The sequence below is a fragment of the Osmerus mordax genome, chromosome 3 (assembly GCF_038355195.1).
Source record: "Osmerus mordax isolate fOsmMor3 chromosome 3, fOsmMor3.pri, whole genome shotgun sequence".
Lineage (NCBI taxonomy): Eukaryota > Metazoa > Chordata > Actinopteri > Osmeriformes > Osmeridae > Osmerus > Osmerus mordax.
The window spans coordinates 18736619-18760695 of NC_090052.1; the positions used below are offsets into that span (position 1 = coordinate 18736619).

At 50.4% G+C, this 24077-nt stretch overlaps 2 protein-coding genes across 5 annotated transcripts in view; one reads left to right on the forward strand and one right to left on the reverse strand.

Moving 5' to 3' along the window:
* LOC136940611 (ubiquitin carboxyl-terminal hydrolase 22) overlaps nucleotides 1-16052 on the forward strand; it is a 26522-nt gene extending 10470 nt beyond the window's left edge. For 2 of the 4 annotated variants that reach the window (XM_067232814.1, XM_067232816.1), the window contains 12 exons: nucleotides 2876-3008; nucleotides 4603-4716; nucleotides 4844-4945; nucleotides 5752-5918; nucleotides 7802-7961; nucleotides 8682-8787; nucleotides 9799-9957; nucleotides 11190-11316; nucleotides 12021-12112; nucleotides 13686-13748; nucleotides 14141-14290; nucleotides 14666-16052. In XM_067232814.1, coding sequence (XP_067088915.1) covers nucleotides 2876-3008; nucleotides 4603-4716; nucleotides 4844-4945; nucleotides 5752-5918; nucleotides 7802-7961; nucleotides 8682-8787; nucleotides 9799-9957; nucleotides 11190-11316; nucleotides 12021-12112; nucleotides 13686-13748; nucleotides 14141-14290; nucleotides 14666-14708 — 1416 coding nt within the window. In that variant the 3' untranslated portion in view covers nucleotides 14709-16052. The remainder of the gene's footprint in view (nucleotides 1-2875; nucleotides 3009-4602; nucleotides 4717-4843; nucleotides 4946-5751; nucleotides 5919-7801; nucleotides 7962-8681; nucleotides 8788-9798; nucleotides 9958-11189; nucleotides 11317-12020; nucleotides 12113-13685; nucleotides 13749-14140; nucleotides 14291-14665) is intronic. The other 2 variants (XM_067232815.1, XM_067232817.1) reach the window with 1 other exon arrangement.
* Nucleotides 16053-22920: 6868 nt separating this feature from the next.
* LOC136940695 (somatostatin receptor type 2-like) lies at nucleotides 22921-24024 on the reverse strand. The gene has a single exon (XM_067232953.1). The coding sequence runs from the start codon at nucleotides 24022-24024 to the stop codon at nucleotides 22921-22923; it is 1104 nt and encodes a 367-aa protein (XP_067089054.1).
* Nucleotides 24025-24077: the final 53 nt, after the last annotated feature.

The following is a 24077-nucleotide window of genomic DNA, read 5'->3' on the forward strand; positions in this document are numbered from 1 at the left end:
TCTCTCTCTCTCTCTCTCTCTCTCTCTCTCTCTCTCTCTCTCTCTCTCGCTTCTTTTTCTCTGCTGCTAGCTTGCTACCTGTACAACACTTGTTCCAGTCATTAGAGCCAGCTCCTGATCAATAGGTGATCTAATAAGACATTAAAAGCCCAGGGAGGGAGGGGAGAGGAGAGAGGAGGAAGACTGCTGACACTGAGGAATAGAGAGCCTGGGAAATGGGTAGAGGAGGAGGGGGAGATGGATTTCCACCCAGGGACGAGGGGTGGGGTGGAGGGTGGGATGGGTGCAGCATTGGCAGGCCTGCTTGTTTTTGACTGGAGCCCTGGTGCAATGCAGGAGGACAGAGACCAGCAGCGCGCACACACACACACACACACACCCAGAGGAGAGGACAAGCGGCCCCAGGCTCTCAGGCTCACTTCCTTCCACAATTGTGTGTGTGTGTGTCAACACGTGTCTCGATCCCCACCGTTTTCTCTCCCAGTCACTCTCGCTCGCCCTCAGATCCCATTCATCGTGCTACAAGCCCCGCCCACACAGGCCAGACTGAATGAAAACAGAGCTTAGTGTGTGCAGCGCTGAATGTCCCCTGCTCTGCACCGTCATCACAATCCTCCCGGCCTCGTAAGGCCTAGCCAAAACACCGGCCCATGTCTGTCTGCGCGTGGGTCTCTCGCTGTGGGGCCTGGGTAACAGTGTGTATGCCTTCCTAAAGTGTGTGTGTGTGTGGGGGCCTGTATGGAAATGTGTGTGTGTGGGGCCTATATGGAAATGTGTGTGATGCATAGGCGTGTGTTATTAATTGACATGGTGTGTGTGTGTGTGTGTTGGTCTGGCGTTTTTGCTGTTCTGCGACCATGCGGGCGTTGATTGTCCGAGCGAGCACTTTGTATTGTGCGAAGCGGTGCGCTTGAATGCTGTCCTCTCACCTCCCAACTGCCACAGTCTGCGTTCAGCACGGTGCAGTCGCAGCAGAGGGCTCTGGAGAGGAGAGAGATTCATGTCGCTGCTCCTTCCTCCCGGCACTCCCCCTACTGGTCGCCACTTGAACCACAGATTCTAATATCCAACCCTAAATACCCTGTGTACCCCATCGTTTTTTTTGTAGTTTTACTGCTGCAAATACCACGTCATCACATCAATCCCGGGTCGTTGGGCCCGGTGTGGGTCGATCACCTGACCAAGCGCTACCCTGCCCGTCGGTGCGTTGCGGGGAAATGTGCGGCCCCTCTACAACGAGGCCTTCTGTTGGGATTCACTGTGAAGGTTTCCTCGTGTTCCCACAGACCAGACGGCGTGTCACACACACACACACACACACACACACACACACACAATGTACTAGTACAGTCATAGTGTCACCCTCTCAGTTTCACTTCTTTCTACGTGTGTGTGTGTGAGAATGGTGTCAGGTTTTCCCATTGTGTCCCAGCCTGTCCACCAGCTGCCTGGTGTTCTTTGGCTGCCCCTGCTGGGTGGGTGGGCACACAGCAGGTAACCTCGGGTGTGTGTAGACAGGGTTTTTTGGGGGGACCCGAAATCATCCTAAATGGATGATTGTTGTGGTGCAACTGTTTTCTCTTTCCGTCCGGCTGCGTGTCCCTCTGCTCCCTCCCTCTCTCCTTCCCTCCCTCCCTCCCTCCCTCTCTGCCCAGTGGCTGAGTCATGATGACAAGCCTGCACCCTGATAGGCTTTGATTAGACCAATTCACCGAAAACTCCCCCTCTCTCTGTCTCTCTCCCTCTCTCTTTTTTCTCTCTCTCTCTCTCCCCCCCCCCTTTGTCAAGTCTCCCCTTGACTGTCTGCTCCCTCTCCCTTTCTCTCTGCTCACCGGCTGTAGACGGCCTCATACTTTGTCCTCCTAGACCACAACGGCCCTCCCACCTTTCTTTGTTTCTTCTGTATCTTCTCATCTCCTTTCTCCTTTGCTCTCTCTCTCATGCTCTCTCTCTCTGTCTCTCTCTCATGCTCTCTCTGTCTCTCTCTCATGCTCGCTCTGTCTGTCTGTCTCTCTCTCATGCTCTCTCTCTCTCTCTCATGCTCTCTCTGTCTGTCTGTCTCTCTCTCTCTCTCTCATGCTCTCTGTCTCTCTCTCTCTCTCTCTCTCTCTCTCTCTCTCTCTCTGTCTCTCTCTCATGCTCTCTCTGTCTCTCTCTCATGCTCTCTGTCTCTCTCTCTCTCTCTCTGTCTCTCTCTCTGTCTCTCTCATGCTGGATCTGTCAGAAGGAGGCTGTATGGAAAAGCTATGGCCTGTGCTTTCTGCTCCCCCCCTCCACACACACACACACACACACACACACCTACTCTACGCTTCCCAGGCCCTGGGACATGCAGAGCTCATTTTAGCAGCTTTGGTAAAGACGTGAGGCATTCTAAATGGTTGTGCAAATCCCTCGGTCACCTCTGAGCGTTGCATTCGAGCAAATTACACCCTCTCTCTCTCTCTCTCTCCGGGCCGCTGTCAGTGTGTGTCAGACAGACTCTCACACCCCAGTGGGCCTGCCATGCATGAAATCCAATCATGGACATGGTGTGTGTGTGTGGACAGAGAGAGTGTGTGTGTGCGGAGAGAGTGTGTATGTGGAGCGAGCGAGCGTGCGTGCGTGTGTTAAAGCGGACTACTGCTTTATGTCCAACCACACGGGGGTTGGTAAAGCCTCTCTGTCTGTGTTTTCTTGTCTCTCCATCTGAATATTAAGGCCCCCCCCCCCTCACAACGGGTCATCAATATGGATTCCCCTTTTCACGGACTCTGTCCTTTTCCCTCCCTCCCTCTCTCTCCCTCTCTCTCTTTACCTCTCTCTACCTCTGTCTCTACCTCTCCCCCCTCTCTCTCTATCTGTACTTCTCCCCTCTCTCTCGCGCCCCCTGCAGGCCAAGTCGTGTATCTGTCACATGTGCGGCGCCCACCTGAACCGGCTCCACTCCTGCCTCTACTGCGTCTTCTTCGGCTGCTTCACCAAGAAACACATCCACGAGCACGCCAAGAACAAACGCCACAACCTAGGTACGACGCGCACGCACACACACAATTGCACGTGTGCGCACACACACACGCATACCTAAATACCTCACACACACAGCAGACCCGTCAGCAGACCGTTCTAGGATGCTACGGGCGTTTTTTTATAATAAACGGTTTCCAGCATACAGAACGAAGGTCGGGTTGAGCCGGTCACAGTGTCCCCTCACCTGACGTCGCCCCAGAACACACGAGAGGAAGAGATAGAGAGAGACAGATGGAGACAGAGAGAGAGAGAGAGAGGGAGACAGAGAGAGAGAGAGAGAGAGAGAGAGAGAGGGAGACAGAGAAAGAGGGAGACAGAGAGAGAGAGGGAGACAGAGAGAGAGAGGGAGACAGAGAGAGAGGGAGACAGAGAGAGAGGGAGACAGAGAGAGAGAGGGAGACAGAGAGAGAGAGGGAGACAGAGAGAGAGAGGGAGACAGAGAGAGAGACAGAGGGAGACACGCCGGGCTGTCCAGCTCAGCTTCCGGGCACTTTTGCAGGGAGGGCTGAGCGTGTGAGATGTCATGGTTTTTAAGCTGCGTCCCGTCTCCCGTCCAGACGCTTGTAATCCCGCTCAGCTCGAGAGGACGGGCCTCCCGGGCTGATGGTCACACCCCTGTGTGAGCGGAGGGAGAAAGAGAGGAAAGGGGGGGGGGGGCACATATAAAATGTGTTGTAATTCCTACACCGTTCACCTGATTTGGATGTAAATACCCTGAAATTAAAGCTGAAAGTCTGCACTTAAAGCACATCTTGTTTCATTTCAAATCCATTGTGGTGGTATACAGAGCCAAAATGATAATTGTGTCAATGTCCAAATACTTATGGACCTAACATATATACTTATGGACCTAACATATATGCAGTCCATTTACCATTTCCCTGTCTCTATTCATCCTAGATTTGTGTTTTCCCCTTCCATTCCTACCAGCCCTGCTCCCAACAACAGACACTTTCACAACGTGGCTTAAATATGCTCACATTATATGTGTGGCTTACACTCGTTGTCACGTGACTCCTTCACGCAATAGAACTCACACACACACGCCATTCGTATGTTGCTCGTTGATGTACTCTGTTTGCAGTGGTACCACCTCCCTCATCTTTCCTGTCTTGGTTCTGGTATGAAAACGTTCAAGGTCCTGTCGGGCTAAAAATAGGTTGTCACGGCAACAGAACCCAGGTATTGTTGCCAAGGAGTTTGAGAACATGAAGGGGTCTTGGCTGGTTGAGAACACTTCAGCAGGGAGATGGTTGGGGACATGGGACGACGCAATCACACACACACACACACAGAAACACTAAACGCACACACCCAGACACCCCTTACAGCCAATCGGCCCACTCCTATCTGTAGCGATTGTTCAGTGTGAAGCAATGAGTTGGAGAGACAAAAGTCCAGATCAATAAGAGTGAGTGGATGAATCAGGAGAGGGAGAGAGTGTTTTGTCTTCAGGCCTGGCCACATCATCCAGGATGAGACCAGGCCACATAGAATCCCAACCTATTGTTCCGCCAAAGAAAATACAAATCCATATCTAATTACTGTGAATCTCTGACTTGTTCTCTCTCTCTGTCTCTCTCCCCCTTTCAGCAATAGACTTATTATACGGGGGGATATATTGTTTTGTGTGTCAAGACTACATATACGACAAAGACATGGAACAGATTGCCAAAGAAGAACAGAGAAAAGCCTGGAAACTGCAAGGTGCGGAAACGTGCTTGTGTCCCAATTAACTTTCCTATGTACCTCCCTATGAAAGGTTTAATGTAAACAAGCTGCCTCGATGATGATGATGATGATGGGGGGTGTGTGTGTGTGTGTGTGTGTCAAGGTATAGGTGAGAGGTACACTACGTGGGAGCCTACAAAGAGAGAACTGGAGCTGCTACGACACAATCCAAAGCGGAGGAAAATCACTACAAACTGCACCATAGGTGGGCCTCCGCCCCTGGCCGCTTCAGCGCGCGCGCGTGTGTGCGTGCGTTCACTGGGCCTCAATACGGGCGAGTGTGTGTGTGTGTGTGGGTGCGCGCGTGTGCTCGGCCTACAGGCGCTGCCCGCGGGGTGTCTGTATAGTCCAGGGTTACTCATGCGTCGAAGTGGGTCAGCAAAGGTCAACTGGAGTGATGGACATGACGAGGCAGCCCACCAGCCACACGCTGGGAGGCTACACGGCACGCTCTCTCTCTCTCTCTCCCTCTTTTCTCTTGTTTCTTTCGTTCTTTCTTGCCTCCATCTCTTCCTCCCCCCCCCCCCCCCCGTTGTAACAGACTGGTTGGGAGTACTAGCAGCTGCTTGGGGCCCGGGGGCGGTGGAGAGTGGACCAGGGCCAGTCTGGAGCGTTTAAGCCCTGGCTGATCCTGCTCTCTCTCTCTCTCTCCTTGGCCAAGCAGAGCCAACCGGGCCCACCTGGACCCAGACCAGAACCACACAGACTGTAGCCCTCCCCCCTCCTCTCCTCTCCGCTATGCACAACATTCTCCAACCCCTTCTCCCCCCATCCACCCACACACACACACACAGGTGGTAGGCCTTGCCCGTGGGTGTGTGTGTGTGTGTGTGGAGGCAGAGCCTGAGGCGTGGGAGAAGCCTGCTGAGTCATCAGGGCTCTGCAGGTCTGTGTGAACAGCCGACGGAACAGACCGGGTCGAACCCCTCGCCGTCCGTCTCCCCTTCGGTGTGTCTCACGCTCTCTCTCACCTCCCCCTCCCCCCCCCCACGCCCCCGCTCACCCACCCAGGTTTACGAGGGCTGATCAACCTGGGCAACACGTGCTTCATGAACTGCATCGTCCAGGCCCTCACACACACCCCCCTGCTGCGGGACTTCTTCCTGTCCGACAGACACAAGTGCGAGATGCAATCCAACTCCTGTCTGGTGTGCGAGATGTCCCAACTCTTTCAGGAGGTAAGACGGGGACGGGGGGGGGGGGGGCTGGCCGCTGGTGTGTGCGCTACGAGCTGGGGTGATGTGGACTAACATGGTGTGTGAGGGGGGGGGGGGGGGTGGGGGGGTAAGGGGGTCTTCCTGGCACAGAGACGTCATGGATCGAGAACAGCCGCTCAGTCGTTTCGCCCCCTCGTCCTGCACAGAGCGTGTCCCCCCAGTGTCCAGCACTGCGGTACTACAGACCGAGTCACCGTCTTCCGGGGGAGGGCGAGAGAGAAATGTAGCGCCCTGGCTGGAAGGAGCGAACCTCAGGGGGAGAGGGCTCTGTGGAGCCTTCACACAACTGTTTGGCCGTGTCACTCGTCACCTCTCAAATGTATTTCAGATTCGTCGGCGTGCTGGTGGCCGCGCGCACGCGTGCTGTGGGAGTGAAATGCGTGCGTTCAAGAGGCCCGTCTTCGCTCTGTTCCTTCCTGTTGCGTGTAATAGCCTTGGCGCCCCCAGGATATTACAACAACTCTCAACGTACCGTTTTTTTTTTGTTTTTTTTTCGCTCGACCCTTTCTCGCAATCTTTTCACTTTCTCTTTCTCACTCAGTCTTTTTCCCTCACCCAATCGCTTTTGGTCTCGCTTTCTCCCCGGTGTGTGTGTGTGTAGGGCCGCAGATGGCGTGTTAGCCTTGAACAGGTTGAGTCGTCGACGGTGGGGCCGGGCTCCTGCTGATTGCAGCGCGCCCACCCCCCCTCTTGCTCCTCAGTGTGCTCAACCGTTCCGCTGCAACGCTGGGCGGAAGCTACCATTCACCTCTGAACCGGAGGGGTGGCACTCTTAGTGTTGACTGTAGACTGAGACATGGGGGGAAGGGGGTTGCTAGAACCTTCACAGGAAGAATACACGGTAGTTCAGCGTGCGGGATGGACCACTACTGTATCCTTTTCCCAGTCCTAGTCACGTCTCTCCTGCCTGTGGCTCATCCTCTCGCTTTCCCCTGCATCTCTCTCCCTCTCCCCCTCTCTCTCCCTCCATCTCCTCCTTATTTCATCCTCTCGCTTTTCCCTGCATCTCTCTCCCTCTCCCCCTCTCTCTCTCTCTCCCTCCATATCCTTATTTCATCCTCTCGCTTTCCCCTGCATCTCTCTCCCTCTCCCCCTCTCTCTCTCTCCCTCCATCTTCTCCTTATTTCATCCTCTCGCTTTTCCCTGCATCTCTCTCCCTCTCCCCCTCTCTTTCCCTCCATCTCCTCCTTATTTCACCTCCCACACTCGCCTTTCATCCGCTCTCTCCACCTCTCCATTCCTCCGCTCTTCACCCCCGTCTGTCTCCATCTCCTCTCTCTTTCCTCCCTCTCTCCATCTCTCTCTCTAACATCTCCCACCTCTCTCGTCCCATCCCACCGCCCCCCCCCCCCCCCCCGTCTCCCCTCCGTCTCTTACAGCCTTTCGAGCCACGCTGTCAGGCCGCTTCAAACGGTACAGAAGCACCAAAGAGCCTGTAAGATACAAGATAGAGGTTTTATGCTGCGTTTCGTTGAGTCTCAATCCCCCCGTCTTCAAAGGGAGAGGATAAGAGAGAGAGAGGGGGGAGCAGGGTGTGGTGTGTGTGTGTGTGACGGTGTTTTTGCGCGTGAGAGGGGGGCCAGGGTTCCTCCGGCATGTGCAGAGAGGTTTCTGCTCCTCTCCTTCCTCCCCGGTGCTATTCCTGGCCGTCACCTGGACCCTGTCTCGCCACCAGTCCCCTTAGCAACCCCATCCTCTCACACACCCCGTCTCACTGTTTGTCTCTTTCAGTGCCAGTCTCTGTGACCTCATAACAGCCCCACCCTCGAGCCGCCCGTCTGCCCGTCCTCTTCAGTTGTATTGGCCCCGCCTCTAACCGCCCCGTCCGTCTGTGTGCTCCGCAGTTCTACTCGGGCCACCGCTCGCCCCACATTCCCTTCCGCCTGCTGCACCTGGTGTGGACCCACGCGCGCCACCTGGCGGGCTACGAGCAGCAGGACGCCCACGAGTTCCTCATCGCGGCGCTGGACGTGCTGCACCGACACTGCAAGGGGGACACCACCCGTAAGCATGGCCCGGGTTCCTCCCCCAAACCCCCCCCCCTCCCTCAGCACTAGCTGCTTACACGGACCGATCTCAGAGAAGGGAGGGTTGGTATTCCTCCGTGAGGAAGTATCCATGAAGACAACCGGCCCGGGAAGGACATGGGTGAAGTTGCGACCCAGTGTGTCCCTGCAGCCCCGCTGACTTTGTTTTTGACTTTTTTTTTTTTTTGACCCATTTAGAGGGCCAGAGGGTATTGAGAAGTGTCAAGACACTGAGTGAGAGGGGGACGAGAGCGCAATGACAGAGGGGAAGGAGAGGTGTGTGTGTGTGTGTGTGTGTGCAGACAGAGTGAGAGAGAGAGGCAGAGAGGGGGATGAAGAAAAAGGGATCCTCTTCAGATCAGGAGATGCTTCTCGCGTCTACCCACAATGCACTCTGTCCGCCTCAGTGGAAACACACTGAAGGAGACTGATAATACAGTCCGGCGCTGGACTTTGGGGCTATGTAGAGAATTATAATGTGCTCGCTGCAGCGCAGTGACAAAGCTGACTCATAGAGGGACCCGCCAGTAAGGAGGCCTCTGATTGGCTGGAGCGTCCCGGTGAGGTTATACGTATTAGACAAGCTCTACTGCAACACGGACTGAGAACGTGAGGGAGAGAGGTCTTCAGGGGTGATGAAGAGAAGCTCTGTTTAATCTCTGTGTGTGTGTGTGTGTGTGTTTTCTTTGCATTCTAGGAGACGACAATGGGAAGAAGGCCAACAATCCAAACCACTGTAACTGCATTATCGACCAAATCTTCACCGGGGGGCTGCAATCAGACGTCACCTGTCAAGTCTGCCAGTAAGAGCGTGTGCGCGTGTGCGTGTGTGTGTGTGGGGAGAAGGTGAAGGTTGCATGTGTCAAGACCACTAAAAATCCCACATTTGACATTTGCTGTCCATGGGGCCTGACATGGGGCCTGACAGAGCACCACCCCTGAGTGGCGTCCTAGCCGCCAACGCGCCCCTTTCTAGCCGCTAACCCAGCCCACCCCTTCCCCCAGTCATCGTGCCCTCCGCCCACACACACAGCCCTCTCCCCCTCGGAGAGCGTGCGAGCTAGCCTAGCCACGGGGTGGGCGTCCTCCCCCCCAGTCCACCGCTCCCTGCGAGGGTCCCTGTGGAGCTGGAGGGAGGGAGGGAGGTGGCTGTCTAGACTGTGCTGCCGCACTCCAGAGCTGTCCTGTCACATTAGCCCAGCGAAACTGCAGCGCAGCGCACAGGCCCAGCCTAGCACTCTTATCAGGCTAGCACGCTAACACACTAGCAGGCTAGCACGCTAGCAGGCTAACACGCTAGCAGGCTAACACAGTAGGAGGCTTGCTCTAACCATATAGCTCTAGGGCTAGCTTAAGCCTGCTATACTAGGATTATAAAACAACATATACACACTTATTTATTTTTTTGTCATGGAAAGGCGCGTTGGAGTGAAAGACCCGGCTCATTAAGGCCTAGCTTGTGTGTCACGTTGGTCCAGGTTACAAGTCTGTCTTCCTTGTTGATTCATGCGGTCTGAGGTAGAGCTCTGCAGGCGGAGCCGCCCTCCTCCCCGGCCTCCAGCCTCATCTGCCCCCTGCTGGGCACAGTTCACACTGCAGCACAATGACTCATCTCATCAACACTGTAGGAATGCATAGGAGTGTGTGTGTGTGTGTGTGTCCTGAAAGCAAAGTCATGCGCGCAGGCCTTACGCATGTTTCTCTGATGGAACAGTTGATTGAATTGGACATGGGGAAGGGAACAGTGCGCACACACGCACACACACGCCACCCTGCACTCGTGTTAACGGGTTTCCTCTCTTGTCCGTTTGCAGCGGCGTTTCCACGACGATAGACCCGTTCTGGGACATCAGTCTGGACCTGCCGGGCTCCTCCACGCCCTTCTGGCCGCTCAGCCCCGGGGGGGACGGGAGCTCCGTCAACGGGGAGAGCCACCTCCTGGGAGCCACCACCCTCACAGACTGTCTGCGCAGGTACCACACACACACACACACACACACAGGTTCGCTCTCTTTCTCTCTCTCTCTTTCGCTCACTCAAACACACTCACTCTCTGTCCCACACAAACACTAAATCACACCCTCCTTTTCGTTCTCTTTTACAAACGCACCATCTCTCATAGAAACACGCACACACTCTCGAGGAGAAACCCTCTCACACGCTCTCCCTTCCCCACACGCAGACACTCACACCTCTACTCTTCCACTCGGCTACAATGGTGCTGGTCCCTCCGGGGGAGGGTGCAGTCTGTTGTTAGTGTTACTCGTTGTCTCTTTTACTCTCTCTCTTTCTATACTAGTGCAACTTTGGCCCCTCTTTCCCCTTCCCCAGCCCTCTCTCCTCCTCCTGTGTCCACACGGGTGTGTTTATCCCTCCATCTCCCCATGTCTGTCTCCACACTCAGGCTGCCGGGGCTGGCCTGTCTCCTCCTCACTCTTCCTTATCTTTCTCCTCCCCTTATTCTTCATTCCTCTCTTTCCCCCCTCTCTCTCTTTCCCCCCTCTTTCTCTCTTTCCCCCCTCTCTCTCTCTTTCCCCCCTCTCTCTCTCTTTCCCCCCGCTCTCTCTCTTTCCCCCCGCTCTCTCTCTCTTTCCCCCCTCTCTCTCTCTCTTTCCCCTCTCTCTCTCTCTTTCCCCTCTCTCTCTCTCTTTCCCCCCTCTCTCTCTCTTCCCCCCCCCCTCTCTCTCTCTCTCTTTCCTCATATCTATTTGTGCTGCAGCCCTACTCACACCCTGGTTGCTGCAGCACTTCTCTTAAAGGCGCAGGGTTGAGTCGGTCCTGTTGCCGTGGTGATGCGTGTGTGTTTCGGCAGGGCTGTGGTTCAGACCGCACCGACCATCACACACCAGCAGCCTTTGTTCTCCCCTCCCACAGGAGCTCCCACCTCGGGCCATATGTGCCATAGACAGGACAAAAAAAAGATTAGTCCTGTCTATGTAAAAAAAGATTTAAACAAACATCCGTTAGTGCCATATATATATATATATATATATATATATATATATATATATATATATATATATATATATATATACATACATACATACATACATACATACAGGTTTTTGGAACCTGAACACGTAAAAAATGATTTCATGATTTGCCTTCTATTTAACCTTCCTGTTTCTCTCTCTCCCTCCCTCTCTCGTCCTCCCTCTCTCGTCCTCCCTCTCCCTCTCTCGTCCTCCCTCTCCGCTCGCCGCAGGTTCACCCGGCCGGAGCACCTAGGAAGCAGTGCCAAAATCAAGTGCGGCGGTTGCCATAGTTACCAGGAATCCACCAAACAGCTGACGATGAAGAAGCTCCCCATCGTGGCGTGTTTCCACCTCAAAGTGAGCGCCCTCGCATTCTCCTCAGCTAGCTTTTGCCGCCCGCGGCGACAAGCCCGCCCGAGCAGGGCCGTGTGCGATTTGGGTGTTTCCGGTGACGAGTGACGGTGTTGTGTCGTTAGCGGTGACAGGTGCACCTGCTAGACGCTCACCTAGGAAGCACGCTGATTTAAACAGAACTCGGGGGAAGGAGACGCTTGGGTTCAGCTGAAGATGGGAGTTTGAATGGAAATAGCCTCCGGTATCAAATTGTGTGTGTGACACAATGAAAGGGAATTCCCTAAGCTCTTGCGGCAGAGAGACGCTCGCTCTCACACACACGCACACACACTCACCAAAACGCACACACCCTCCCTCCCTAGAGAGACCGGGATAAGGTTTGAATGACGGCATGTTTTAGTAATGCTCTACCTAAGCTATTAATGCTATTCATAGAAATGCTGGGACGGTAGGTTCTTAGATGTCTCCACGCCCGGCCGTATCCACGGGTTACAGTCTAAACGTCTGCCTGAACACAAGGAGTCAAGTCACACCTGTCTCTCTGCTGTAAATCCCCTCTCACAGAGAAACAGCATGGGAACCGAAGGCACTAAATGTTCCTCTCCTCCCTCCCCCCCCCCCCCCCCCCCCCCTCCACCGTCTCTCACCCCTTTCTTCTCTTGCCCTCCTCCTCTTCCCCCTCCTCCCCCTCTCCTGCTGGACGATAGCGGTTTGAACACTCTGCTAAGCTGCGGAGGAAGATCACCACCTACGTGTCCTTCCCTCTGGAGCTGGACATGACCCCCTTCATGGCCTCCAGGTGGGTACCCTGCCTCTCCTGCTGGTCCCCATGCCTGCCTGTCTGGCCTGTCTGCTTGTCTGTCTGTGTGCCCATCTAGGATGTGTGTCTGTCTGTCCTTTCTGTGCCTATCTAGGATGTGTGTCTGTCTGTCCTTTCTGTGCCCATCTAGTATGTGTGTCTGTCTGTCCTTTCTGTGCCTATCTAGGATGTGTGTCTGTCTGTCCTTTCTGTGCCTATCTAGGATGTGTGTCTGTCTGTCCTTTCTGTGCCCATCTAGGATGTGTCTGTCTGTCCTTTCTGTGCCCATCTAGGATGTGTCTGTCTGTCCTTTCTGTGCCCATCTAGGATGTGTCTGTCTGTCCTTTCTGTGCCCATCTAGGATGTGTCTGTCTGTCCTTTCTGTGCCTATCTAGGATGTGTGTCTGTCTGTCCTTTCTGTGCCTATCTAGGATGTGTGTCTGTCTGTCCTTTCTGTGTCTATCTAGGATGTGTCTGTCTGTCCTTTCTGTGCCTATCTAGGATGTGTGTCTGTCTGTCCTTTCTGTGCCTATCTAGGATGTGTGTCTGTCTGTCCTTTCTGTGCCTATCTAGGATGTGTGTCTGTCTGTCCTTTCTGTGCCTATCTAGGATGTGTGTCTGTCTGTCCTTTCTGTGCCTATCTAGGATGTGTGTCTGTCCTTTCTGTGCCCATCTAGGATGTGTCTGTCTGTCCTTTCTGTGCCCATCTAGGATGTGTCTGTCTGTCCTTTCTGTGCCTATCTAGGATGTGTGTCTGTCTGTCCTTTCTGTGCCCATCTAGGATGTGTCTGTCTGTCCTTTCTGTGCCTATCTAGGATGTGTGTCTGTCTGTCCTTTCTGTGCCTATCTAGGATGTGTGTCTGTCTGTCCTTTCTGTGTCTATCTAGGATGTGTCTGTCTGTCCTTTCTGTGCCTATCTAGGATGTGTCTGTCTGTCCTTTCTGTGCCTATCTAGGATGTGTGTCTGTCTGTCCTTTCTGTGCCTATCTAGGATGTGTGTCTGTCTGTCTGTCCTTTCTGTGCCTATCTAGGATGTGTGTCTGTCTGTCCTTTCTGTGCCTATCTAGGATGTGTGTCTGTCTGTCCTTTCTGTGCCTATCTAGTATGTGTGTCTGTCTGTCCTTTCTGTGCCTATCTAGGATGTGTGTCTGTCTGTCCTTTCTGTGCCTATCTAGGATGTGTGTCTGTCTGTCCTTTCTGTGCCTATCTAGGATGTGTCTGTCTGTCCTTTCTGTGCCTATCTAGTATGTGTGTCTGTCTGTCCTTTCTGTGCCTATCTAGGATGTGTGTCTGTCTGTCCTTTCTGTGTCTATCTAGTATGTGTGTCTGTCTGTGCGTGTGTGTGCAGGGACAGGGCTATAGGTCTGCCTCAGTGCCGCATCCATTAGATATGGAATGACCCATCATCACTCCCCCTCGTAAAGGGCCGGCGCTAGGCCCTCGCTTCTCTCCGCAACACTCTGCCTCCACCTAGTGGACGCGTGGAGAGTTGCGGCCCCTTGGCGTTGCTGCTCCGTGACAGAGATGGACGAGGCTCTGGCCCTAACCCGACGTGTCTCTGTGTTCCCCACAGTAAAGAGAGCAGGATGAACGGCCAGTATCAGCAAACAGTAGACGTGTTGAACAACGACAATAAGTAAGTACCCCTTTCCTCCACCACCGGTTGAATACACCGAAATAGTTTCAAGTAGTGGATTGGAAATAGGTATGGCTTTTTGAATTCCTTCATATTCCTGTTGCACCTTTTCACTTCAGAGAGAAATGGGAGGAAGGGGGGGGGGGAGAGAATGAATAGACGAATGATTATGTAATTGGCGGCTGTTTGGCAGAGGCGGCCGCTAATGCCATTCGTCATCGTTTAGAAACTGCTGAAATGAAATGGCTGTCGGGCCCATTAGAAGCTGCTTAGTGCTTCTCCTCTGTGGCCCTCACTGTAGCCGGAGTTTACCGGTACATTCATCAGCCCTCCACAAGCTGTCTTTTAACTGTCTGTGTGTGTGTGTTTGCGTGCCGGCGCGTGGTTTTCAGGTATTCCTTGTTCGCGGTGGTGAACCACCAGGGCACCCTAGAGAGCGGTCATTACACCAGCTTCATCCGCCAGCACAAGGACCAGTGGTTCAAGTGTGACGACGCCATCATCACCAAGGCCAGCATCAAGGACGTTCTGGACAGTGAAGGGTAAGGAGGAAGGAGCTTTTTATTCATTCATTCACACAGGTAATCAGTCAGACGCGCGCGTGCACACGTCAGGATCTCCCTCGTGTCAAACGGTTCACTAACGAGTCCTCGGGGAGTGACACACCTAGCCCGAGCAGCGTCTCACGCTGCCTGTGATTGGCCGGCACAGGTAAATGATATGCCGGAGCAGGGGAACCCATAGGCCGAGCGAGTAACCAATGGGCTGTCGGTGAAGTCACTCACCTTTTGCGCTGACTAAACAATCTCTGTCCTGAATGAACCCACCAAAAGCGGCAGTTCTGTGGAGATGAAACGGAGCAACTCTGGGACCCAGACTCGGTGTTAAAAGCCGTCTTCCCCTTTGTGTCTTTGCAGGTATCTCCTATTCTATCACAAACAGTTCCTGGAATACGAGTAGCCTAAGCAGATCCCGATAGAGGAGAGCCTTCTAACTGGAGAGGTGAGGGGGAGGGGGGGGGGGGGGGAGACGGAGGACGAAAGACGAAGACACAAACCTACCTGAAACTCTGCACACCTGTCTGCTGCCCTGCATGGACCAGGGAGGACAACCAGACTGATGAAATCATGCAAACGTTCAAACACAGCACTGAGCTACCGGGCATCTACTTGACAAAGCTGTAAAAGAGGATTGGAGGAAGAGGAGGGAAGCGGGGGAGGGGGGCGGGGCCAAGGAGCCTCCCCTCCTCCTCCCTGCTGCAGAGCCTAAGAGTGAGTGATTGACAGTTCAGTGGCGTGGGCACATGAGGACTGTAACTACAGTATTGTATTGAGATTAGCTTTTCTTTTTTTACCTGTATTTTCTCTCCCCCCCCATGGTGCTCTGGTATCAACTGACCAAGCATTTACCAAGTCACAATGGAGGAAGGACTGTTTGTTGTCATATGCATATGGAACTGAATGCAAAAAAAAAAAAAAAAAGAATGAAATGAAATGAAAAAAATATATACAAAACGTAAAAAGTATGGTATTATAAACTTTGCAAGGAGTTTCTTTTTTTTTAAGATATGGTTATGATTCTTATCATTTGTGAACTTAGTTAGGAATACTGTATGAATCTAGTATATATCTATATTTTTCAAAAGAGGATAATCGGCACGTAGGCAGAGCGGAGAGAGACACCATCCATGCTGCTGGCCGAGGAAGCGCTACCATGGAAACTAAGTGGACTCGGATTGGACCTGAGCGTGCCCACGTTCCACCATTTTCTGGTGCCGTTTCATTTTGGTTGAGGGCAGGGAAAATCTATTTTTTTAACAATTCATTGAATTCTTGTTTGTGTTTTTTTTGTTCTTTTTTTTTTTTTTTTTGCAGTGCAGTCATGTCCTTGCTGTCATGGTACTGAACGTTTTTGGCCGTATTATTCTTTATTATTGTGGAAATGTCGGTATAATAATGATGATGGTAATGGTGGTAATTAAATTGGCTCACTCTGGATGGTTGTAGAAAAAAAGAAAGAAAGAAATCTCCACGTTAAAGTTGAACTGTGGGTGTTGTGGGGGCATTACGGACATGCTGTCGACTGCAGTGCTGTTCATTCCCGGTCACTCACCGCCTCCCCCCTCTGCTCTCACACCGCCGCCAGCCGCACAGCCGCACAGCCAACACCTCCGACTCCCTGTTGCAATGAGGTGGGCCTCCAGAGGGCCTACCTAGTCTTAAAGCTGTCTGTGCTCCGCCTGCAGAGCTGTGGGCTCTCACACTCTGGGGTTTCTTCTGTCCACCGTGATCAACGTACTGTAGTGATAGCGGTGTGGGGGAGGGAGGGGCTTGGGGGGGGGGGTGTGATTGGACGAGGGAGAGATATTGCACGTACGAGGGGGGGCTCTGTCAACTGCGTCCCGGGTTTGAATCCGTCAGTGTTCCGCTAACCATGGCAACGCGTGGCGTCCCCTCGGGGCAGCAGTAGGGGTGCGGTGAGGTCGCCTCTCCAGCGCTCCGTTCAATCAGTATACCGTCTCCTGAAAATACGACAGAATATATCATATTTACAAACACCAGGGTTATGTCTGAATATCACATGTTGTCTATGTAAAGAAAGTGAAATAAATAACAAACATTTGTGGGGAGTAAAAAGAAAAATAAACATAAAAAAAAGAATAAAAAGCGACAGCAATGGTCACTCATGTTTAGATGATGGCCGGGAACCATCAGGGGAAGCGTTATGGATCCCACCTGGTGGTGGTCCACGGCTTGTCAAGGTGAGGTCAACCCAGATTATACAGCTCGTCTGCTGCAGAAACAACTATTTTTGGAACTCTGAGCCAGAGGGGGAGGGGGTGAGGGAGGGGAAGGGGAGAGGAGGAGGGGGGGGGGGATGACTGTTAGGAGCTGCTAAATCCCACACTTTTCGAATGGCGGCACCAAGGATTTTGATGCATCGTGGCGCCGACAGAGACGCCACCCGAGGACATTCAGGGACTCAGCTGAAACCTTAAAGGACGGGGAGACCTTCATTGTCCGTTTCAGTGAATAAACTCGGAACAAAAAAACTGGAACGTTTCTCTCTGTGTGGGTCTTTTCTGCTCCTGCTGCCTGGGCGTCCTCTGTCTCACAGGACAACTGTTATATAAGGGCAACAAAGACCGCGGAGGCTGTGGAGCTCTTTTCAGCTATGTTCCTGGACAGCTGCCTTTGCTGTTGGGTTTTCATTTCTAGTTCCAACCCATTGTAACCATTTCAGTTTGTCAGTAAGTAGTTATGTTACAACTGGGCTTGGAGTGAAAACCTGCAGGAGGATAGATCTGAGGGAGGAGGGTTGGAAAGCCTAGTGTCGTATGATTTGCAAATGTGTATGTCGTTGTACCAACTATTTAGAGGTACCTATATTTATTTTATATTACATCTACACATGCACAGTTTTCATTTTGAGTATTCAAAGTGTTAAGTTAGGTGAATTTGTGTCACGTCAGAAACTGGAGCACTTCTGCTTCCGAGGCAAGAAGCCCATGAACGAGTAGAAAGTGTAAATGGTATATATTTACCACAAGGGGGCACTCACCGACTCTTGGAAAAACAGTCACTGGTTTATATTCTACACTGCACCCTCCATTGCTTTCCCCGGATCAGAAGAGGACAAACAAACAAGGATGACGCAGTGTATTTAAGGAGCAAACCAACTTTTATCAGAACAGTTCATTTTACAAAAGCAACACATAGAGCAAAATACGCACACAAACAGAAATAATAAAATATATATATATATATTTTTTTTTTTGTTATTGGTGGGGGAACAATTGGGGGAAAAGAAAGGATACAGTACAGTCTTATGAGCAGAATGGCCTAGGCAGAATGGTAGCTATAGCCTTCTCCTACTACAATGCTTGAAGCCCATTGATGTAGCTTCATACCTGCATTCATGTCAACAATGTTGCGGCTGTATTTGAATGTGCTGCAATGCCTGCTGCTATTAAGGAGGCTGTTTGGCAGAGAATGGGGCAACTTTACACAGAGCTATAATGTTTAAACACCTAAGTTGACTGTCGTTATGCCTTTTGAGACTGGTCCCATTTCATCCTCAAAGTCAAAGTGTAGATGTAAATGAGGTGTATATATCTAAATATAATTCTTGTTTTCTACTGTCGGCTATGTTATTATTTCTCCAAAATGTTTTCATCCATTAACTGTTACCTTAGAGTTATGTTCTCATTGGGTGTGCTCAAGCCTTCGGCGAGAGCACAACCTTTGTTCTCTCACATATATATTATTATTATTATTTTTATTTTTATTTCTTTTTGCCCCCCTAAAACTCAGTAAATACTTGGCCTACATAGACAACGTAGGTGTCAAAAGTTTCGTCTTGGTAGCGATTGAGTTGCTTCTATTGGAATTTACGTTCCGTTGCATGGTTTAAGCTTAAATTAAGTTTTTGTGGCGAAAAGTGAAGCTAACGGTGGCTAATTTGCTAGCCACAGTCACTGACGTTACTAACGTCACTGCGTCACTAACGTCACGAAAACACGCGTGACTACCTTTGCCAGAACATTCGTTTAGCATCTGTTAACTTGGGGGATAGCTAGGCTAACTATAGCTTTACTGCAAGGCAGCTGCAGAAACGCCACAAGAAAAGAGGCCAGGGTGATAACTATTTACTCATTTTACTTTGTGATATGACACACAATTGTGATGTGTAATGTACAATATAAGCTGATATTATTAAGGAAGTACATCTACTTTCGGAAACAGTAGTCTACTATTTCACTGAAGTATTAGCATCATGACATTAGCCTGTGTTTCCCGGGCAACACATACTACAGTGGTCTATGATGTAGCGTTATCTGTTTTCAATCGTTAAAATAAACATTCCTCACATATACATTTTCGTTGTAGGATTTATTCTGACATTAGAAAACGATTTGTTGGTGAAATTACCATTACCTGTGGTTTCAAACCAGTGTAGCTCAGTGCAACGCTGTAGCTTACGCGAGACACACTACAAAAACATCTAGCTACAGTACACAGCTGTTTAGGAAGTCAAACGGCGACAGAAAATGTTCGGCACTCCCCTTACTTAAATCAAAAGTCTATCTAACTACTAACCTGAACTTCATTGCCACAGCCTAAACGTTGTCAATCTGTTCATGAAAATAATTAATTTCAGCCTAAACCGTACAACGGAACGTTAAATCCAATTCAACCAACGCAATCGCTACCAAGACGAACACAGCAGTAGCCTAGTACTGTACCGTAGTAGTACAATTTACCGGGGCAGCTTCTCAACACAGGGCTATATCGCATTTTGCGTTGTTACTGACAATGATCGCTACCAGTGAGCTTTTTATGAATGAGCAATTTTCCACTAAATAAATGTCAAGCTTATTTACGTTTTGGGGGGCATATTTTCAGTTAGCAGATGGTACCGTTTGAATTGCGATTCCATCTTCTACTGCCGGGTAACGTCGTAGAATAATCTTCAAAGGGGTTGTTTATTCATGAATGAATGCAATATGAGTAGGCTAAATGCCTGAAAATATCATGAGAAGAGAAAAACTTAAAATTACGTTTAAATCATAGAGATTAGGTCAATTTTTACACCGGTCTGCAATAATGTCACGAAAACACGCGTGACTACCTTTGGCAGAACATTCGTTTCGCATCTGTTAACTTGGGGGATAGCTAGGCTAACTGTCTATAGCTTTACTGCAAGGCAGCTGCAGAAACGCCACAAACAAAGAGGCCAGGGTGATACATATTTACTCATTTTACTTTGTGATATGACACACAATTGTGATGTGTAATGTACAATATAAGCTGATATTATTAAGGAAGTACATCTACTTTCGGAAACAGTAGTCTACTATTTCACTGACATATTAGCATCATGACATTAGCCTGCGTTGCCCGGGCAACACATACTACAGTGGTCTATGATGTATCTGTTTTCAATCGTTAAAATAAACATTCCTCACATATACATTTTCGTTGTAGGATTTATTCTGACATTAGTAAACGATTTGTTGGTGAAATTACCATTACCTGTGGTTTCAAACCAGTGTAGCTCACTGCAACGCTGTAGCCTACTGTACCCGAGAAACTAGTGTGAGTAGCTAACAACAACTCCTCAGCTGTTTAAGTCAAACGGCAACAGAACATGTTCGGCACTCCCCTTACTCAAAAGTCTTTCAGTAGGGAAACTATCTGACTACTAACCTGAACTTCATTGCCACAGCCTAAACTTTGTCAATCTGTTCATGAAAATAATTAATTTCAGCCTAAACCGTACAACGGAACGTTTAATCGAATTCAACCAACGCAATCGCTATCAAGACGAACACAGCAGTAGTCTAGTACAGTACTGTACTGTAGTAGTAGAATTTACCGGGGCAGCTTCTCCACACAGGGCTATATCGCATTTTGAGTTGTTACTGACAATGATCGCTACCAGTGAGCTTTTTATGAATGAGCTATTTTCCACTAAATAAATGTCAAGCTTATTTACGTTTTTGGGGGCATATTTTCAGTTAGCAGATGGTACTGTTTGAATCGCGATTCTATCTTCTGCCGGTAAAGTCGTAGAATAATCTTCAAAGGGGGTTCTTTATTAATGAATGAATGCAATATGAGTAGGCTAAATGCCTGAAAATATCACGAGAAGGGACAACTTAAAAGGACGTTTAAGTCATAGAGATTAGGTCCATTTGTACACCGGTCTGCCAAATGTATTCGTTTTGATTCAGCCTGTCAGCTGCCTCTTGCAGGGGAAATGAGAAGACATCATATTTCATTCTACACTTCACTCGTATTTTGAGTTGTAAATGAGCAGCAAAAAAAAGATGCTTTTAAATCTATGTAATCTTTATAAATAATAAGTAGGCCCGATGCCTTTTTATATAAAATATACAGACCCCTGTGCAACCGACGCAAGCAAGCACACCCTACAATTTCCCCAGAAATTGTATCCTCTCTAGTTATCTTTGTAATGAATATTTGGAGGGATCGTTTCGAGGATAATTATGTGCTAATTAGAGTCTTGGGGCAAAATTCTAGGTAACCGGCTGTTACCCAAGGTCATACAAAAATATGTTTATAATTGTTTTTTAAGCTAACTAAACGCTTATGTTGCCTAAACAGAGACCAGAGTATAATGCCCCAGCATTGCACGTACACTGCAGAAGGCCCCATGCAACAACGTCACATAAATAGTACATGAGTACCATGAATATGTACAAGCAGGAAAGTTTTTTTTTTCTTCTTTCTTTTTTGGAAAAAGTCAGTATGTGTAATCAGAGTGATGAGTCACGATTGGGCCGCTCTCTCACACTATTGGCCCTAAGGGGGGAGAGGCTTGTTCACGGGGGGGGGACACACACGCAAGCACACACACACAAGGCGCACGTCTGGAGGGCCAGCACAGGGTTGAAGGCACATCAGATCCATGACTGTCCCTGGGTAACAGCCAACAAACACAAGCGCGAGCCTTTGACTCTTAACTGTACAGAGAATCCTGCCCACCACTACAGCAGGCCAGGGGGCCAGGCTCTCCTGGAGAGATCCAGGGAGAGTCATAAGAGTCCTGATGGACTGAATGGAGCCACGATGGGGATTTGAAGGAACACTGAACCCCACATAGGGGTATGTGTTCTAGTCCTTCTCAAATGCACATCTCTCTGGCTGCAGAGGTACCAGCACCCCCCTCATCTAGGGGGGCGCTGCTCTGCATGCCTGCAGGTTAGCGCGGGGATCCTGTCACATGGTTTATGTACTTAAATGTATATACTCACTGTGTATATAGTGAGTATATACTGTCTGCACTGTGCATTGCAAGAGATCTGAAATGGTCGCGTTACTCAGCTGATTGGTTATATACAGTTAAAAGCATGCAGAACTGCTGTGTGGCATACCTTGGCCCCTCACTGTTCCTATACTTTGTGTGCCGTACGTACATACGGGTCTGAGAGTGGGCAGGGTAGCAATGAAATCAGAATGGCAGTATTCAGTAGCGAAAATATATTATTAGCAAACACAAATAAGTCATACATCCAATACAAAATAATAATTTTAGACGTCAAGGAATGAATAAAACACATTTTAAACTGGACCTAAGCATACAGAATGTAATAAATCTATTTTGCTTAACGGAACACCAGAACACAACTATGACATGACGATAGGATGCAATCAAGCCCCAACTCATACAGTCTAGCAGCAGTTTGGTTAGTCGTCAGCCTGGTCAATACCATGGCAATACCATCCCACAATGAAATAGCATTCTCTATCTAAGTATACTTCAGTGAAAGTGGATGGCCTGTCTTCTTAGATCTGAAAGGCAATCGGGATGGATGTAGATCAGACACCATAATGTATTAAACTGTTTACAGTAGATAATCAAACACTCTCTCACTCAGCTCATTTGTGAGCCACCGGCTGAAGGTTCACTCGTCCATTGTGGTATGAGACTCATTCACATTCATTAGGTCATGCTAGGTAAAGCATTAAACATTAAGGTCAAGTTCAGTAAAAGTGTGTTATTTTCCTCTTATCTCAGAAGCCAATATCTGAGCACACTCCTGTGCGTGCGTGCGTGTATGTGTGTATGTGCTTGGCTCTGAGATTGTTGAGTTCTGTATCTACAGGGTGCATCCTCTGAGGTGTCGGTCACATTATGGTCCAGTCTTCATCCTACTGTCAATGACAATACGTTCATCTCCCCGCGTCATTTAGTATATGAACATCACAGTGAAGGGGAAATCCCCTAATCATTTCACTGTTTGCTTATGGAAAACAATCCGTGTTCATTTCCAAAGATAACAAAGGTTTTATGTTTTTATCCTCCTTAATTAAATCTTCTTTTCCCAATCGCAATTGAAAACAGGGCCTTGCGTGGCAGTACTGTGGTTCGGCATGCGCAAAGCATTCTGTCCATGGTGTGAGTTCACAGAAAGACAAAATTAAATGGTTGAACTATCCCACGTGTGTGAGTGTGTGTGTGTATAGTTTGTCTGTGTACTGTATGTGTGTATGTATCTTTGTGTGTTTGCGAGTGCGGGAGTGTGCATGTGTACTGTACGTGTGAAAGAGCGCGCAGGAGTGTGAAGATCCGAGGCGTCGTCTCGGCTGTTTGCTAGCACGTTCCGTGGGCTCGCCAGGGCGAACGAAGGAGCACCCTGGTCTCCTCAGATGCTGGTCTGCAGATCTCCGTTCAGCAGCGTGCTCTGAGTCTCCGTGGGGTCGTTCATCATCCGCGACTTATCGTGTCTGCTGTCGCTGCGCTCGATCTCATCCAGCCCCCCGACCTGTTTCAGGCAGAGAACGTTCTGGAAGCTCTTCTTGAAGTTCTCCGACAGGAAGGCGTAGAGGATGGGGTTGGCGCAGGAGTTGGCGTAGCCCAGCACCACCACGAAGGCGAAGGTGCTCCTCAGCATCGGCGTGGTGCTGATGGTGCCCGTCACCGAGGTCACGTTGAACACGTAGAAGGGCAGCCAGCAGAAGACGAACACGGCCACCACGATGGACACCATCCGGGTCACCTTCCTCTCCGAGCGCTTCCTCTTGCTGGAGCCCACGCGGAGGCCGGAGGACTTGACCTTGATGATGATGAGCAGGTAGCACAGGCAGATGACCATGAGGGGCAGGAAGAAGCCCAGGATGAAGGTGTAGAACATGAAGGCCGTGTAGTAGGCCTCCTGCGGCTCGGGCCACACGATGGTGCAGAAGCAGCCGTCGTGCTTGGTGATCAGGCCGCTGTAGATCACGATGGGCAGGTTGACCAGCAGGGACACTCCCCACACCGTCAGGTTGATGGTCTTGGCCATGCGCGGCTTGCGCCACTTGGTGGACTTGATGGGGTGGACCACGGCCAGATAGCGGTCGATGGACATGACCATGAGGCAGAAGATGGAGGTGAACTGGTTGAGGGAGTCCACGGTCATGACCACCCGGCAGAGGACCGGGCCGAAGGGCCAGTGGACCAAGGCCAGCTGGATGGCGATGAAGGGGAGGCCCATCATGAAGAGCACGTCGGCCACTGCCAGGTTCAGGATGTAGATGTTGGTGACGGTCTTCATCTTGGCGTAGCGGAGGATCACGTAGATGACCAGGGCGTTGCCGCCGAGCCCCACGGCGCACACCGCGAAGTACAAGAAGGTGATGACCACCGTGCTGGTGTGGTTGAAGGTGTGGTCCGTGTAGTTTCCCGGAGGGTCCGAGTCGTTGAAGCCATCGTACATCAGTGGCTCTGACAGGTTGGGGGGCGAGGAGGGGAAGACCCAGGAGTCCATGTTGATGGAATTTTTCTTCCTCTGTCTCACTTTCTCTTTCTCCCCCTCCCTCC

Bases quoted from the DNA above. Each gene is read 5' to 3' on its own strand.
- LOC136940695 (XM_067232953.1), bottom strand. From the start codon at position 24,024: ATGGACTCCTGGGTCTTCCCCTCCTCGCCCCCCAACCTGTCAGAGCCA.